The 19,631-nt window shown below is 38.0% G+C and overlaps 2 protein-coding genes across 2 annotated transcripts in view; both read right to left on the minus strand.

Annotated features, from left to right (window-relative positions):
- Window positions 1–5,877, minus strand: part of LOC111874508 (max dimerization protein 1) — a 276,094-nt gene extending 270,217 nt beyond the window's left edge. Inside the window, exons 1-3 of the mRNA XM_023870070.2 lie at window positions 5,713–5,877; window positions 5,500–5,590; window positions 5,368–5,397 (exon numbers count right to left, since the gene is read on the minus strand). Coding sequence (XP_023725838.1) covers window positions 5,368–5,397; window positions 5,500–5,590; window positions 5,713–5,767 — 176 coding nt within the window. The 5' untranslated portion in view covers window positions 5,768–5,877. The remainder of the gene's footprint in view (window positions 1–5,367; window positions 5,398–5,499; window positions 5,591–5,712) is intronic.
- A 3,506-nt stretch (window positions 5,878–9,383) lies between these two features.
- On the minus strand, window positions 9,384–18,775 carry LOC111874519 (DALR anticodon-binding domain-containing protein 3). The gene is made up of 5 exons (XM_023870086.2): window positions 18,567–18,775; window positions 17,756–17,889; window positions 16,727–16,894; window positions 11,991–12,243; window positions 9,384–9,721 (listed from the first exon to the last, which is right to left on the minus strand). The coding sequence occupies exons 1-4, from the start codon at window positions 18,727–18,729 to the stop codon at window positions 12,124–12,126; spliced, it is 585 nt and encodes a 194-aa protein (XP_023725854.1). The 5' UTR covers window positions 18,730–18,775; the 3' UTR covers window positions 9,384–9,721; window positions 11,991–12,123.
- Between the last annotated feature and the right edge of the window lie 856 nt (window positions 18,776–19,631).

Below are 19,631 nucleotides of genomic sequence, written 5' to 3' on the forward strand. Positions count from 1 at the left end.
AAGCTATATCACGGAAATAGCGGCTCCGGTCTAGAAAATCGAGATTAACGGCCGTGGGGATTCGTTGCGCTGACCACGCGACACACTCTATCCGCTGAAGTTGGCACTAACTTCGCCGATAAGCGGCAGTCGCTCGGTCGGTAGAGTTCGTTTGCGGACTATAGGCCACGGAGTTTGTTTTTGTTTGGAGTGTCCTATCTGGAATGACGGCCTTCTAGCTTACATAAACACAAAACATGTCTATGCAGGAATCACAACGTGTTACCTGCCTACTCAGATCACTTCAGGCCTAATTTCAACAAAATCGTAAGAACTTTATCTACCACGCGGCGATGAATCTTAGAACAAATTCGGCGACGTCCTACGAATTTCCTGTTGCTATACTGGACAACCCACATCTACGAACTAAACGTTAAAAGAAGTTTTTTTTTACCCTACCACGTACTGAAAACGTAGGAACACATTCGAACACAATACTGCCAACTTCCTTTCACTATTCACAACACACAACCTACGAATGAAATGTTACATTGATTTATTTGTTCCTTTCCAGTACCGACAAACCTTAGGAGCAATAATTCACAATTTACGAGAGCGTAATAAAAATGGTACTATATATATAGAACCATTTTTATTACGCTGAGAACTCTACCACGCTTATAAGCAACGCGTCATTATTTGTGCAGGCTGAGTCAGGTTTCTGGTTAGCAAACCGTATACGTCATGTAGATATAAGAAATGTAACGCGTGCTCTGCTTTCGCTGTATGCCCTTCCTTACGTTAGTAATTCTAGAATGGTTAACTGAACTCTGAAGATATTTCAATGGCTTCTTCTAGGTATGAGCACCAGCCAGAGAAGAACTCGAACACGCGGCTCATACTGAACAATTGGTTCCGGTAGTTCGGTGCTGCCCATGCAGCTAAACTACGCTGAATACACTACTGCGTGTTTTTATACACTGGATTCTCTGGCTCATGATTGGACAACTGTCAACTCTTGTGAACGCGGCAATGAACCTTCGAGTTCCATAAAAGGTGGGCGATTTCCTGGATAGCTGAGCAATTCTTTAGAATTTTGCTCCATGGAATTCGTAACTCCAAATATTACAATACGCAACTGTCTTAATAAAATTCACAGACATTTCTATAATCGTACTACACACAGAGGTGGAGTATAAATGAATGAGGGGGGTGGGTGTATCCGAGTAAAATAATAAAACACGGGGCACGTCACCTATGGAAACTTACAAAATTTGCACAAATGTAAAATGTAACACACAACAACAATCGCAAAATGATTTATTCCAGTACTGTATATAAATTTCCTTACTTGTCGATATCAGTTAGTATGAAGGAAATATGTGAAAAAAAAGAAGTATGTTTGGTGTGCAAGTGCACAAGTACGTAAAAGTGACAGAAGCATGTAAAAGTGAGGGCAGGTTCAGGCACCCGACCATCATAAAACGTAGTCCAAATTCTCTAAACACAAAAAAGCCTATGCAATGTTTAGTGGAAACGACGTAGTTCCTTCACATTTACTTCAAAATCCACGCTTGGAGACAAACTGCTAAAAGCTCTTTACCTCATTAACACGACTTACAACATATGACAACTTATGTCACAAGAAATTCCTAACACTGCCATCTCCAGGGGGATACTGTGGACATGATCGAGTCACTAGCCACGACCGAACGCAAGCCAACAAAAGAGCGTCCACTAGTAGAATATACAACGAAACATCAGAAATAATTCCACCAAGAGATACAAAACTGAACAACGAAAAACAAGGTAATAAACAACAACAAAAATTCACATCCAAAACACGGAGCTCAACAACGAAAACCAAGACAACCTGCACTGTGACATAACAAGTATACACATGCCATCTGTGAGAAACCACAGCTGCATCTATTAAACGCCGCCGCCAACACCACCACCACCACCAACCGAGATGAAATATTTATCTATGGAAATGTGAAAACTATTATAAGAAAAGGAATTCAACAACACTTTAAAAATGTTAACAATTTTAATATTCAACATTTTAACTAGAACGTATATCGTAGATAAGATCCAGAAGTCCATGATAAAGGCGATTACTGAATTCTTTGGGCATTACCCATCGTCCTCCTTCTATTTAAAAACAACGTTTAGGTTAGCTACTGATATAAGCAGAAGTATATAGTAGTACAAATGTATAAAATGTTGTATATCTTATATATTTTTTTAGTATTAAGATTGTTGTAATTTAATAATGTAGATTAGCTGAAAGACTTGTCCTATATCATTGTATCATGATCTACAGGATTAATAAAAAAAAAGGATGAAGGAATGAAAAAGGTGACTGGACTCTACCTCCGTCCTCAGGTAAGAAATCTGTTCCATTGGGCCCAATCGACTGAGCTAGTCCTACCTCCGCATACCAGAACGGCACAATATATAAACTAAAAATGACATAAACCACCTGTGGGAGGTAGGGACCTGCTCTGTCGACTGGGCTCAATTGCGTAAACTTTTTACCTGAGGCTGGAGGTAGAATCCAGTCTCCAAAACATTGTTTTAAATAAAATCAGGGCAATAAATAATGTCCAAAACATCAATAATTTAAAATATATGGTGACATTACATACCAATATATCAAACTGACAACGCGAAATATACCACTGGGAACGATGGCCAACGTAACAAGTGAGAAGTGAAACCAACACCGAATATGCATACTTGATGGGAGGCCGAAATCCCGAAACACGTACTAGATATTTAACGTATCAATAAGAAACTGTGCTTACGAAAATAAATACAAATAGATATGAAACTTTTTAAAAGGTTTTTCTTTTGTTAAATATTCATTACACATTGTTTTGTGTACAAAATACTTTGAGATTATTTTTTTTGTACATATTTAGTACGGAGCGATTAGAATAATGCTTCCCGGAAACCGCACTGCCCCTCAGGCGGAAGTGTCGTGCGCTGCTCCAGTGCCGCTTTGATTCGGGCAGCTAGCGTAATCTACAAACTACTGCCGTACACACTGCATGACCCGGAATATATACTCCGTGATGCTGCTGTTGGTAGAAGGGAGCGGGGGACTAATCAAAACTACGAGTGCTCACTAACGAGACATCAGATGAAATCGGTGTAGGCTTCAACATCCTGCTTGAAAATACCTTACACACTCTGCACGGGAGACCCTGGTTTCATGTCTGACGTTATTCTTATTTCTGAAAAAGATATTCTACGCACTAATGGGAACCTTGTACGGTGGAGCCCAGAATGCGTGCGTAACAACAAACAGCATTCCCCGCGTCTGCTGTTTTCCAGGTAACTTTATTTGTAAAGTGTTGGGCAATAGGATTGTAGAATACGTATCAGTTCGAAATTCCGCGGTCCTACTAAGAGTATGTAGACGGAACGAGCGCCCAGTACTTCCAGGGAGCGGCTGGGCCGCTGTACAAGCTCACCGCCAATCGCACTGACCGATTTGGGGGCAAATCTAGGATGGCCGCAGGGCCGCGCCATAGCTCAAGCGGTTAGTCGCTGGCTTTCCGATCCCGGGTCTGGTCAAGTGGGATTTATGGTGGACAAAGTGGCGCTGAGGTAGGTTTTCTCCGAGTACTTCAGTTTCCCCTGCCAATCTTCATTCCACCAATTGCTCCACAATCACCCTCACCTATCATCTGGGGCTCATACAATATGACAGAAGTAGCCGCAGTACAAGGGACTTAGTCCCACCCCAATATCAATTAAAAAAACAGGACGGCCGCACTGTGCGGGTATGTGTACTCAGGCTTTCCTTCTACATTACAATGATAATACCTGATAAAATAAACACGGATCAAGTGACAATTTTAAAATCCAATTACCTTGTTCGAAAAAATTAATTACATTCCTTTAACACCATCATGGCAAGGCAGAGATATAGAATCGACGGTCACGTTAACAACAGAAGAGAATTTATTCTTCCGGAATTCCTGATCGTTCGCTTTCTATTACCCACACTGTCCTTTCTGCCAGTTACATACACTATATTATTGCAATTACATATATAAAACATAATTGTATTCACTTTACACCCCCCCCCCAAATCGGGCAGTTACACCGTCTTTGATACATAAGACTGGAGGCAAAGTTAAATTAATGCTCAAAAAAGCATCACAACATTATACTACAACAATCCACAAGAAGGAATTCTCCAGTACTGACTACTAATAAAATCTCGTTATTCACGGACAGAAAAATTAAGTTCGTACGCTCGTGTAAATGAGTGCATCCTCCGCTTTATTATGACGAATAGTCAAGAAACAAATAACCTTGGCCTTGATCAAGAAACGTAGCTTGCCCAGACATGGCCTCATACGATCATGTGACACGGCATGTTGTCAAATCTACGCCAGCTTGTATTTCAGCTTCAAGGCCCACATTCACAGCATTACAAATTCTTCTAGTTCCTGAAATTTACTTCGATCTTATATAAAACTCTAGCAACAAATTAAAACTGTCCATGGAAACAATCTCTTACATAAAATAATAAAAAAAAAACATTACACATTCGCGTAAGATGGAGGCTTGCATCCATAATGAAAAACGACATGCATGGTCACGTGTGCAAGCATTCATTATAGCCATTACGGGCCAACCAAGCATATCAAAGTTCTCTAACATCCCCTTTACAGTAATCATCCCTAGGAATTTCACTACCCGTCATTTGCCATAACCTCTTTACATTAAAGATCCCCCCCCAAAAAAAGAACCAACATAATATATATACAAAAGCGACCTAAAACTGAAAATAAGATTAATATAAATCACACTTTCTTGGTCCCAAACACCAAGGCAGCAACAGAATTAACGACATATATTATTTGACGGCCTTATTAACGATGTCACTTCACTGCTCAATGTCAACCAGAAATATGACCGAATGAGATTCAATCAACGGGAGAGTTCGTAGCACTTCACTTTATGCACCGTTCTATAATCACAATCCATCCAACACTTCAAGTTGTTCCTTTGTCTGCACCAAATTATACATTCTAACGAACACCTTACCTTCATACTGAGCTGTCTCCTAGTGAACTAGAATGCTAAACGTATCACTCACTAACCCATCACAAAGCATGGCAATAACCAATTACTGTCAATGCAACGCATCCCACAAGAGCCGTCGATTCTAACTAAACAGGCCAAGCAAGTAATAAACTCCCAATTTCGATTTTCTCCAATCGTTCATTCCACATTTCGAAACTGTGGACGTCTTATGACAATCACAGGCCAGGTGCTGTATAGAAGCCACACCTCCCAAACAAAGCTACCCAGTGCCTAAGAAGTAAGTAACACTAGTAGTATGGTTTGTTCATGTCTACTCACCTATTTTTTTCCAGTTCGTTATGAGTTGTCCTGAAAAAAAAATAATCAATGAGTAACACTCGTTTTCTAGCTCACACGTATGTACAACACAAAACAATAGATTGCACTGGTATGCGATTACTAAACACGAACCTGCTTCCCTGAGATTTTTTTGTCTTTGGCCTTTTCACGCTTCTGAGATCATCTGGGATCGGCAGTGTCGATGCGTATCCATGTTCGGCCTCTGTAATAAAAAGATCAAAAGAGCGTCAAAATCAGCTGATTTCCAGGCCAACAACTGACATGGGAGCCATGTTGACGTGGATTGAGACTCCACAGTCACAAGAAAAACACGCCCAAACTCACCTCTTTCTCGCCTTTCCAAATATTCCGCAGCTTGCAAAAGCGCAGCAATGCTCATAATTGTTATTTTTAAAGTAAAATACTAAAAGAAGAGAAATATAATACAAATGTTAAGGACTAAACAACAGCACAGATCCGCGCCCTTACGATACACTCCTGCATTTATTGATGTCAAACGCGCACAGAGCTTGCCTACGAGTCGATATGAAAACTGCGCTGCAATTGGCTGTCCATAACCAAACGTCACAGAATGAACCAATAGGATACTCGGTTTTATCAACTCCAATTACCTGAGAAGTCACGTGAATCTCATGCCTCGAAACAAAACAAACAGCTGGGTAGCAACCAGACGAGCCTAGGTCCGTAAATGCCAGAGGCATCTGTCCAAAATTATATAAAAATTAAAAAACAGAAACATTACAATGCTGTGACTTTAGTAACAATATTCATCAATAATTGTTTCCTTCTAAAAGAAAACGTCACAGGCTGCATGAAATGTTCGTACATGCCATTTTAGTTCCCGTAACTTTGTACCAAACTCAATGGTTGTGATCGATTATAAAAAAGGAATGGCCAACAATGATATCAACAACTTAAGAAATGTGCGCACAGCTTGCTTCTGTCGCGTTTGTGTACTTCCGTTTACTTATGGAAAACACTGTGATACTTGTGGTAGAAATGTGCTGAACATAAAATATATGTGTAAAACGTTTTCCCCTCCCATGAATATTTAGCGTGCTTCACCAAAGATGTGTGCAAAAAGGCACGTAGGTCTTCATATAATATCCGACGTCCTTGCACTATTTTAACAAAAAAGTAACTGTATCGAAATTGTAAGTAAAACTACCCGGCATCAAATTCAATGTAAATTCTTCCAGTGGGTTTCGAGTTGTAACATGCGAACAGGCATACATAGCAAGTTACGTGGGGTATGTTTACAATTTCTCGCCGCAAACGTGATAAAAGCTCCGCAGAAAAAAAAAGGCTTCAATGAAGTGCATGGCTGAATAAAGCCCTAAGAGACTTACCAATATAAATATCATGCCTAAAATTGCAAACAAAATTAATGCCATAATTAAGTCACTCAAAATTAAAAAGTCATATGGTTACTTTATCAGCAGAATTACGCAGAACTTCCTTGCAACTTATCTCTTCATTTTTTCTCACTATCTCACAGCATTTTAAGCTAACACATGGAGGATCTGAGGTTCTAGCAGCAGTGGCTATGGGATGTAGAAATTCACCAACATTTCTGTATAAGGTACTGCTTCCACTGTCAATGTCAAAAAACATGCCAAGTAAATAACAAGCAGCCTTGTTTTCTTTGGATTATTCTTACATATTTGGTGTGAAAATTCTTCCAAATAAGCAAGAAGCAAATTTGCTTCATACGATGGAAAAATCTTCTCTGTTTAGAATAATCATTGACTAAATTGCCATTTTAATCAAACTATGGCTGCAGGATATTTCCTATGGCTTAAGTACATATAAAATTTTTCGAATATATTAAAAAGTGAAACCTCTATATAGGAGTGAAAAATCTTACATCTCTGACTACAGATCAGTTTCTTTATTGACGGGAGACTCTAACATATTTGGCAGATTTATGTATAAGAGAATGACTGAATTATCAGACTCATACAATGTCCTTTCAGAACATTCTGGACTTATGAACTGTCTGTGAACTAATAAAGCCTTACGTAAAATCATAAACAAAATAACATATACACTCAACAGTAGAATGCATGTGGATTACTTTACACCATTGATGTAGCATTCAATTGTGAAAATGAAGGTTTATCACTATCAGAACAAGAAATGTTATGGAATTCAAGCTACAGCTGCAAAGTTGTTTAAAACAATCCTTCCTGACAGCAAACAGGAGGTAAAAGTAAAATCTCCAAATTAAAATTTTAACACCTACTCATACTGAGGCATTATAAAATATGATTTTCTTTAAAGTTCAGTATTTGGTTCTCTGCTTTCACTCATACACATCAATGGCCTACTCCCAAACCAAACTTACTCTATTTTCTGATACTAGGATTAGTACTACCCATCCATATATTGACTATTTTTTAACTACATGAATGATATCTTGGCTTGAACAAATAGTTTGAAGCCAATAAAACTACACTGAATTTTGACAAAATAAAGTTCATGAACTTAGCTACTGAAAATGCATGCATTTTTCTAAATATAAGGGATGACCTTCCATCTACCATTACAAGTTTAAATAGAGATATAAAAGTATTTAAGCCATTGTTAAATGCTTATCTCCCATCGCACTCCTGTCCTGCAGAATTTACTTTAACTGAACGTTCTTGACTACAAATATTTAAAAAAGTATTACTTCTGTGGTGATATAATTACTTTGTTCTATATAATATATTCTTAAAAGTTGTCTGTAAATTGCTGTAGCAACTATATACTTACATTTATATCAGTATTACATATTGTATTTGTACTATGTCATGTCCTATATCCTTGTCTTAACCATATAAAACTCAAATCTAACATGAAGACGTTGAATTAACAGTGCAATGGAATGTAATTGCAGAAATATGCTTAGGATGATAATTTCCCATCCAGTATTGGATATACAGGGGGCAAAATAAGCTACATTTTATAAAATTGCATTACAAGGGGCATAACAAAAAAAAAAAACATACATTTCTTTTAATTTCAAGTCCCAGTTGCTCCTGTACCTGTAGCGATCATGCAGTAATAAACCTTTTCCACTCCTAAGTGCCACTGATAGTGTGATTATTAATCTGTCTCTGTATTTGATACTGGTGATCATATGCAAATACAAACTTAATACTTATTTCTATTTACATTGTTCTTCCCCTTCTTCTTATATCCCCTGGCCTGTTTTGATTCAGGATTAATTCTGAATATGTAACATTTTTTTTTTTACATTTGGTATAGCTCCTTGGGCAGTCAGTCCATTGCAATGCCTCTATAAGGAAAAATTCATATTTACATTTCAACCAATGACCCCACTCTGATATGTTGGGTTTTTGGACTTTATCCATCGTCCTGGTTTTTAAGATAACAAATAAAAACACGACGTTTCGGAAACTGGATCTGTTTCCGTCCTCAGGTGAAGGAAAACACCTATTCAGTTGGGTCCCTTAGAAAGAGCTAGCCTCAATCACTGGACCAACGGACCCAACAGAATAGGTGTTTTCCTTCACCCGAGGACGGAAAGAGATCCAGTTTCCAAAACGTCGTGTTTTTATTAATTATCTTAAAAACCAGGACAATGGATGAAGTCCAAAAACCCAATATATCAGTGTGTTATACATCATCGTCAGAATCCTATAGTAACTACAATGACCCCACTGTTTGCAGTCACTGAGAAACGGTACCGTTTCTCACGGTGTTGTCGCTTGCAGATTTCTTATACTTTTTCTTCTACCCTGAAGATGGGGGCGATACGGTCCTCCAAAACGTCGGTTAACACCACATATACACGGTGCCAAATCCCAGAAGACTGCTTTCTTCATAGTCACCGCCGTGAAAGCCTCAAATCTTACATGGTATTAATGATATTACAAGCTAAAACAACTGCTGACAAATACTGAAATGGATCATATACATTGTTGCATATATGTGTCTTACCGTCATTTAATGACAATGACACCCATTAATAATGAGAAAAACACACACACTGATCACATTCATATTTATTAAACAACATATTATATGTGAGAATCAAAAGTTTACAATACCAATATGCAGTTATTCTTTACTGTTACTACTACCAAGGCTATCTACATAAGCAATGAATGATGCAATTGATTTGCTTTCTAATGACCAAGTGGTTAAGATGAACAGTCTTACATTTATTAAACACAGCATAAAAATTTGGCATGAACTTGTGTTACTTTGCTAATGGTGTCCTCACAGATCATTTACCATTATTTATTACAATCTCAAATTTTTAATCTCCAGACAAGACTGGCACTGTCCAGCAAGCTCACCAGTCTCCATCTGTGACAAACAACTAGAAAAAAAAAAAGCCGAATTAATTCTTCCTATCCTCAGATTTCAAAGAATCTGAGCTTTATTGAATAATAAAACAGTTTTTCATGTCAAAGTATATGTAATCAATATGACTAAAAGTCAGTACAGTTAAAAACAATCAGATGATACAATAGTAACTGCAGATTTATTATGTGAATTATTGATTACTGACTATTATTACTATAAAAAATTGTGTAAACCGGACTCCGTCAGCTCACACCTTCTTAATGTCATATATGGCACATATTAAGCTTCCCAAAGTGACCTTTTTGAGATTTTGCAGAATCTGGATATTCTTGTTAACAGCACATTTTGTAATTGCATGTGACATAAAGTAGATATGACAGTTTCTGCACAAACAACACTTCAATTACACAACTTGTAAAAAAAGATTGTGAATTCAAGACACAAACTGGTACAGGTTGAATTTACCTTGTAATTATACACTCCATACAGTACCAATTCAGATACTGAAAACAGATGTAATTAGAGGTGGTTAATTATACACCCCTTCAGTGGGACTGTCACAAAAGGTTGTACCACCACTGAGTCTGATGTCTGGAATCATGCCCTCCACTAAAATCTATAGTGTGTCAGAAGGTTGACCTGCTTCCACTTAAAAATGTTATATCTACCCCTGCCATTTTCATAAATCAGTGGACTCCTGGAGTATTTCGTCTAGGACCTATCCTTCAACTCACGCTGGTGTAACTTGATAATCGTGAGGGGTTCGTGTCTCCAGACATTGGGCTGCAACTTTACTTTAGATTAGTTTTTAAGAACAAGAGAAGAGTTGAAGGGTGCATTTTTGTCTGGGTTGTTGCTTACGTCTGCCAGTGCTTCTATGTAATATACACACAGTTCAATAAATCCTCTATATTCTGTAGTGAGTATTTACTCTTTGTGGTTGGAATACACGCTCAGGCAGCCAACTGACAAAGCATCATTACTGAATTATTACGCTACCGCTCAGCCAACGTAATTCAGTCAACCCACCAACGTCTTGGGTCACGACAGAACTCCCACAGGAGCACGCTGTAGTGTACTTGGTTGAGGCATTATACTACAGGCCAGAAGGTCACACATTCGATTCCTGATGAGGTCACTCGATTTTTCATTTAATCTGAGCCTTCCAGCTGCACTATGGCCTTGGGTCGACTCAGCTTCTAACAGAAATGGGTACCAGGAATCTTCCTGGGGGTAAAGGTCAGCCAGTGCATAAAGCTGACAACCTCACTGCCATCTGTGAGCTGAATGTCCAGAAAATGTGGGAGCCTCGATGCCCCAGAACCCTACGGGCCTCAATGCCCTCTTATAGGGATAGCTCTACCTTTAAGTGGCATACTCACAACATGCTTGTGATTCACTATTATTCAGTACATACTAGAAAAATGTTCAAATTAGCGCTGTGCATTGATTGTTAAATTAGTGCTGTGCATTGTTTGTTATATCCAAATATTCTTTCAGGCTGGGGCAGAATTTGCAAATAGTTTGCATGTTCCTCAGATGATGCTAGCACTATGAAGACATCTATCATGGTTCCTGGATGCAATAATCATGAATATCATTTGTCTGAAGGCATACATTGCAGTTTAAGGCACAGTGAAGAGATTAATGATATCTGCATCCAATAACGTTCTTTTCTAACATTTTCTGTCACTGGCTTATCACCTAGCATGCCACTTTTAACAGTAAAGTTATAAGTTGGCAGTGTTACATGGTAAACAGACAGGCAGCAAATGATCTGTGTCAAAAAATATCCAAAAAATGCAGCTACACGCTCCTTTTAGTGGATGAGAAAGAAAATAACAGTGTAAAACACTTTCAGAAAGAAAAACTGTGGACATCATCAGAGTGTATTCCTAACAAACAAGAACCCTGAAAGCAGTTTGCACATGACATCTTTAAATGACAAAGATTGTTTATGAGATTGAAGGCATTAATGTATGGACATTTCCTAAATGTGGTCGATGTGCTCCAAGTTCATGCAAATGGCCAATCTATGGTGCCATATCAAGGTTACTTCTTGCAAGTGACCACATACACTTATCACATTTAAGTTTGCATGCAGACACATCTGGTCTCGTTGGCCATATTCAGTGCCAATGGCCCTGAAGATGGATGACAAGCTGAAGTGAATCTGCTAGTTAAGAAGTAATATACATAATACATACCAAGGACATGAATTCAATTAAGAATCTACATCACTTGAGGTAAAAATAGAATAAAAAGCAATAGTTAAATTATACCTTTCATAAATATTGGGCACTTGTGAGCATGGTAGTGAACCCTTGGGTTCCATAAGAGGCAGAAATTTCTTGGCCAGTTTAGTGTCCGTTAGTTTTTCGATGATTCTGCTCCACGAAGTTGATTAGCTACTTGTCACATATGAACAACAGGTCTTATACCCAGCAAGCTTAATGCATTATGCAACACTTGCTGAACACTTCGCAACAGATACAGGCGTGCAAACATTACAGGCAACAATTGGTTTCTTGACTCCTAGAATACAAAGAGAGTACAGTTATATTATTTCCCTTTTCATTTACAATGTCTTGGCTAAAGACCCCTAAAAATACAGATAACAGTCAGTGAAAAAAAATGATAAACCAAACAAGGACAAAAATGTTTCAGGAGTCTTATAGTTGGAATCCACATGCCCAGCAATTCTGAAAATATTTCACAGCTGTTAAAAGATATATGGATCCTGACATGCTCCAAATTCATTTTAATGTTCTTATCAAACAACAAGTTGATTCTGAAGCAATTCTACCATATTTATGTTATAATTCCTTCTCACCTGGTTGCAGATAAAATATATCAACTGCAGAGGTTAGATAGCATCATATCAGATGGGAAGATGATCACTCACTCACTCATGGGGATGAGCCCTTCTTGAGAAGCCACCAATTGTGCAGCTACTCAAAAACTTCCCAGCATTTTGTGGAACTCGAAGGTTCATTACCATGTTCATAAGAACCGTCCACTGGTCTCTATCCTGAGCCAGATCAATCCAATTCATACCATCCCATCCTATCCCTCTAAGATCCATGTTAATATTGTTCACCCAACTATGTCTTGGTCTTCCCAGTGCTCTCCATCCTTCCGGCTTTCCCACCAATATTCTTTATGCATTCCGCCTCTCCACCATTCGTGCTACATGCCCTGCCCACCTCATACTGCTTGACTTGATCATTATAATTATACTTGGAGAAACATACAAGTTATGAAACTCCTCATTATGCAGTTTACTCCAACCTCCTGTCACTTCATCTCTCTTCAGTCCAAATATTCTCTTCAACACCCTGTTCTCAAACACCCTCAGTCTATGTTCCTCCCTTAAAGTTGGGAACCAAGTTTCACACCCATACAGAACCACAAGCAAAATTACACTTTGTATATTATAATTTTTTTGTTTTTAGACAGCAGAAGAGAAGACAAAAGGTTCTGGACTGAATGGTAGCCAGCATTACCCAAATTCAATCTCCTCTTAATTTTCTCCTGAATGAGGTTTTAATTTGTTATCGTTGTTCCCAAATATCTGAACTGTGCCACATTTTCAAAACATCTGTTACCTATCTTAATGTTCTGATTTCCCCTGCATTTTGGTGATGAGATAGCAACAAAGACTTAGATTTCTATGTGATTACTTCTAGACCAGCCTCCTTAATAGTGTCAATTAAAGTTTGTATGTTTTTCTTTATGGTCTCTATATTATCACCCAGTAGATTCACATCATCAGCATAGACCAACAGATGATGTGTCGTCCCATCTAATTTCAGTTCCACCTGGTTTTCTTGGACCTTCCTGATGGCATATTCTAAAGTAAAGTTGAAAAGCACTGGAGATAAAAGCATCTCTTTGTTTCAAACCATTCTGGATAGACAAATTATCAGACAAATGTTTACCTATACGGACTTTACTATACATTTCGTTTAAACACATTCTAATCAGCCCATCTAGTTTCATGGGTATCCCAAACTCTATCAGAATATTGTACAATATTTCCCTCCCAACTGAATCATAGGCTTTCTTGAAGTCTATGAATAGCTGATGTACTGTCTCATTGTACTCTCCTTTTTTCTCCAGTATCTGATGAATGCAAAAGATCTGACCAGTAGTTCATCTGTTACATCGTAACCAACATTGATGGTCTCCAATAATTTCATCTATATATGGACTTAACCTTGAGAGAAGAATATTGGATAACATTTTGTGTGAAGTTGCTAGCAGTGATATCCCCTGATAATTACTAGTCAGTTTTATCATCCTTCTTGTGAACTGGTACAATAACAGACTCCTTTTACTATTCATTCATTCATTCATTTATTGTATATTCCATAAATCCATATACATAGATATAGAACCAGTCACATAATAATAATCAGGAAATTTTTCCTTATTCCAAATAGACTTAATTAGCTTACAGATCTTAGAACATAATATTTTGCCTCCTGCTTGAATAAGTTATGCCAGAATTTGATCACTACCTGGCGATTTATACCGTTTCAATTTTTAAATAGCACTTTCAACCTCAAAAGGGCTAGGATCAGGGGCTAACAGCTCAGCTGTATGGATTTCTGTCTGCCTAATGACACTGACCCTATGTACATTCATTAACTGATAGAAGTAGTTCCTCCACCTATTCAAAATGTTGTGGGAATCTGCAACATTTGTCACCACCAGGTAGTGGTCAGTATCACAATCTGCTGCCCTGAATGATCGGACATCAAGTATACTTGAGTGCCATCTCCTATCTATCAAAATATGGTCTATTTGACTGTGTATCTTCCCATCAGGAGATGTCCAAGTAAATTTGTGGATGTTGCGATATGGGAACATTGTACTTTCGACAGTATGATTTTTTGATGTGGCAAAGTTTACTACTCTAACTCCATTATCATTACTAATTTCATGCAAACTCTCATTCCAAATCATTGGTTTGAAAATGTCTTCCCTCCCTACTTTGGCATTGAAATCTCCTAACAAAATTTTCATGAGGTACTTCAGGAATTTATCAAATACATTTTCTAGTTCTTCATAGAATCTATTCTTTATGTCATCAATTTTATCTTCTGCTGGGGCGTGAACATTCATAACAATGATATCACACCAGCGACCTTTTAGTATTATATATGACATCCTATCACTAACGAATTCTACCCTCTTTAACTGCTGATACGATTCTCTTATGTATGAAAAAACCTGTACCTAATTCATGATTTTCATTCCCCTTTTCACAGAAAAATGTATGGTCTCCTGCTAGTGCGATACCACCTCCATCCCATCTGACCTCCTGTACTCCCACTAAATCTAACTTATATTTTAAGATTTCTTCTGCCACTGCCCTGAGCAAACCTGCCCTATACAAACTTCATACATTCCAAGTGCCAAATCTCATATCCATTTTCATTAGCTTAGGTCGTTTATCCAAGGAATCAGTCCAGGCCCGAGGCTTTGGGGAAAATAACCCTCTTCATAACACAGTGACTAGAATTAATACCATATGCACTTTGCATGCCTATACAATGTGACAGAACAGGTCTCATATCATTATGTTCCAGTCACAAACCAAGATCACAAAATTAATTTCACCAACATGTATTCACACATACACACACAAAAGGAACAATGTTACTTTGCTTCAGTTTAGTATATACTATATTTCTTCTTCAATATGGTGAACAGTGTCAAAGTAGTCAATAAATACTACCTTCATATTTTGGTTTTTCGACAACCTGCTAACCTCACAGAAATATATTATTTCATGCTTTATATTTGAGCCTACACTCTCCTGTTTTGTTGCCATAATTACAGTTTTTCAAATTTCTGCAGCCAACATCAACCAAAACAAAGCACTTTATTCTGTCACTACTACTGAACCTAGGTCAGCTGCAAGATCAGAGGTTAAGGGGAGGGAAGATACTTCACGGTGCTCTGTAAGCTGGAATTCAACTACCCAGGGAACACAATACATAATGAAACAAGCTACTGGACTGACGAGGAAATTCAGAGAATGCCACAAGACGTATATTTCTCTGTAATTACAACTTGGTGGGGATAAGCTGCTATCAGTGATGTTTCCACAAGACAAGATAGGATAGAGACCTTTACAGACTGCCAACCTGCAAGTACAATTGGTGGAAAGACTAACAGAAAAACAGTGGAATCTCGTTAGCAACTACTCGTTACAATGAAGATGTCACAAAAAACCCTCACTCTCTGCTATTATTTTGCATTATGTGTAATGTTACAAAACTGACAATTCCAATGTTCTTTTTATTGCTACAATGAAGTTCTTGTTATAAGCCAAACTTGCTCTATTTTGGATTCACTGTACACTGCTATACCAGTGCACCACCTGTTACAATGAGCTGGGCATGGCAGGTAACACAAATGGAAAAAATTTACAAGAATTTCTGCAAAGAACTGATCACCTACTTTCCTCTGACACGACATGGACCACACAGAAGACGAGAAATTTGGGGTGGGGAGACACAAAGAAGACACACATGACCTGTTGCCTAGCAATGAATGGTGGGGGGACACACAGACAGCAGGACAGTCTCATAAGCCTTCAAATGAGGGGATCATACATAGAACAAGGTGATCTCATAATACACACAAGAAGTGCTGGGAAGAACTAATAGACTACTTTCCTTTGTTACAACATGGGCTGCATAGATCACCAAAACATCTGAGAAGAGGACTTACATAGGAATGTGATTTCATAAGCCTCAAAAATTAGGGGGGGAATATAAAGGCAGTAGGACAGACACAGAAAAACAGCAAGGTGACCTCATGAGCCTCCTCCTATTTTTTCAAAATAAGGAACACTGACTAAAAGTACACATATAATTCTGATGCACAAACAGAGTAAAATGGGGCTACTTAGAAAATCTAGGCAAGCAGAGGACACTTTGGTGAATCCAAGGGATGGGAGGATTAAAACCTAATTGAGAAGAATGCCACGACATATACATACGGTGAGGATGCGTACTCTTCTGTAATACACACTGAAGCAGCTGCACATTGCCATAACAAAACTGCATACCAGATGAGGAGCAACTTTTCCATGCTCCACATTCTGTACTGAACTCTGCAGCATACTTGGGTAAGACAAAAGATATGAGAACATTAGATCCCATTCCTCCTGTGAAAGAAATATATATCACAGCTTTCTCAGATAACAGTGCTGTGGCAAAAAAGAAAAAAATGTTCTTGTACTAAGTAATCTCTCCTTGTTGGGAGCAATAAATGAGCACTGCATTAAAGGTTAAATGAAAGTATAACCTGGAAAGAACTTACAGTGTCTACTGTATAAAACACAGTTTAGTGATGTACTCCCATGCCCTATTACACATTTCTGCAGCCTTCAAGTCCTTAGAAATAGCCTCTAAGTCTCATACCACTATGGCACCTGTACTTCTAAGTATGAAATTCCTCTAATTGCATACTAAATTTTACATGCCAAGTTACAACAGGCAATGACTCACTAGTTACCACTAAAGAGCAGAAACTAAATATAAGTTTTGCACAGGTGCCACCACCTTTTAATTTTATACCCCCCCCCACTCCATAACCTTAACAGTAAAAATGAATGCTTTTCCTGCCTCTGTAGTCTAGTTGTCATAGTTCCTGGCTACAGATCCAGAGGTCTAGGTTCCATTCCCAGGCCTACCAGATTTCTTTCTGAGAAGTAGCGGGTCTGGAACAGGGTCCACTCAGCCTCATGATGATAACTGAGGAGCTATTTCAAGGAAATAGCAGCTCCAGTCTACAAAACCGAAACTATCGGCCATGGGGATTTGTTGCGCTGACCATGCAACACCCTCTATCCACAAAAGTTGGCACTAAACTTCGCCGACAAGTGGTCATCGCTCGGTCAGTATAGTTCAGTATAGTTTGTTTACAGACTAAAATCACGGAGTGATAAAAACAGCCAGCACTGTAACATTGGAGTAAATGCTTTGGCAACACTTTCTACACAATTACAAAGTGAGAAGTAACTTACGTCTTTGGATAAAAGCAAAAAGTCCACTTCTTCATAAGGAATAAGCTGAGGATAATATCCTAATTGAACCTTCTCTTCGAACTGCCTGAGAATTGTAGCAAGGCGGGCACAATTATACAAGATAAACACAGCACCTGAAACATTAATATGATTACTAAGTGATGCAAACAACTAACTGAAAGAAGTGTGTTCTTTATATACTCTCTGCAGAGATATTATTACTTAATGGATCTTTGAAAGCGTATGCTGATTTAGCACGGAATGACTCTGGGACAAATGCTTCACTCTATAGATATGTCTCAGAAGAATTTATGAGAAGATCTGAAAGCCTTTTAAACAGATCACAGTGAGAGGGGAAATATCATATAGGTGGAGAATTGCAACAAAAATAAGACATTTTAATATTTTATGTCATTTCAAAATTTTCAAGACAAATGCTTTCTAAAAATGTACATACACCCATATCCTGGACCTTCAATAGTTAAAGAATGAAATACACGGGAAAGACAATGTGTCCACCTATTCCTTCTTAGCCTCTTCAACAACAGACTTCTTTATTACTTTATGCACATGTGCGTGTGCAAATGTGTATGTATGTTTAAAAATTGAGATAACAGTTTTGAATGAGTGACACGAACACCACATACTAAGCAGGGTTGCACAGCAGCATCCTGTCATTTGTTTGGATCTATAAAATGCATAAGTGACGAGTTTCAGCCGTGATTCGAACTGAGTACCTCCTAATATGTAACATTGTAGCAAACTACTGACTTGTGATTGTGAGGATTGTCAACTATATACACAATCCTACCTTTGTTACTTGATTCCTGAATTCCATTACCTTCTTTAACAAGGTTAAGACAGACAGTGTGACTTGGTTTAACATGAAGCAAATCAATTCTCACAGCTGCATCACCTAAGTTCTCCCACCAAGGTTCAGGCTGAATTAAATCTCCATATTTATGCATGGCCATTGTCTTGATCTCTCTGCACCGCTGTCTGTTCAAACATATGTATATTATATAAACTGATTAGTACAGTATGACCAAGTATAAAGTAGCCAAAAACAAAGAGTTACCAAGATAAAGTCTTACTTTTAAGATATAACACAGGTATCCATCAATTTACGAAGGTAATGCATTCAATAATCCAGTGTAGAAAACTGAAATTAACAGCCGTGGGGATTCATTACGCTGACCATGTGACACCCTCTATCCACTAAAGTTAGCACTGACTTCGCTGACAAGCGGCGGTCGCTCTGTCAGTACAGTTCACTTGCAGACTCAAGCCACAGAGTTACAAAGTGCATTCAACGATACTTGTTCATAAGTTGAACGTTCTTAAACTGAAAATTACTTTTTCTTTACTAAGTGTGTAAAAGCTGCTGTCTTGTTCACAAGACCCAGAGAAATCCCTCAGGATATTTAAAAAATGTTTGAATAGTGAATGAGCATTAAAATAAGGACAGTATTACTTGATTATAACATTTATTGTTGCAAATAAAACAATATTATTTTATTCACCTTTATTTTCTCATGGCTGACACAATTCAATTCTGCAGCACATTGATAAATAAACTATTGTCCTTACTTTCTTGGAATTTCAACACTTCTTACAACAACTTTCACGTATTTGGGAGCCATGATGGGCACAATAATACAAATACGTACTTATGGATAAAATGTGAGCATCAACAGTACAGCTTATACTGTACAATGATACACATGGACAGACTGGGAAGGTGNCTGTCATGAAATGTTCAACTCACTATGTTTCAGACAACAACAGATCAGCCAAAGTACACTGTGCCATTTGATTAAGTCATATTTAAGGCCATTATTACCCTTAAATAATAATTTTCAATGCACATACAGAA

The sequence above is a fragment of the Cryptotermes secundus genome, unplaced genomic scaffold (assembly GCF_002891405.2).
Source record: "Cryptotermes secundus unplaced genomic scaffold, Csec_1.0 scaffold629, whole genome shotgun sequence".
Lineage (NCBI taxonomy): Eukaryota > Metazoa > Arthropoda > Insecta > Blattodea > Kalotermitidae > Cryptotermes > Cryptotermes secundus.

Coding starts and splice junctions, on each gene's coding strand:
- LOC111874519 (XM_023870086.2), bottom strand. CDS start 18,729: ATGGCCATGCATAAATATGGAGATTTAATTCAGCCTGAACCTTGGTGG. Junction 17,890..18,566: donor TCAGGAATCAAGTAACAAAG/GTAGGATTGTGT, acceptor TTAATGTTTCAG/GTGCTGTGTTTATCTTGTAT. Junction 16,895..17,755: donor TTTTGCTTTTATCCAAAGAC/GTAAGTTACTTC, acceptor TTTCTTTCACAG/GAGGAATGGGATCTAATGTT.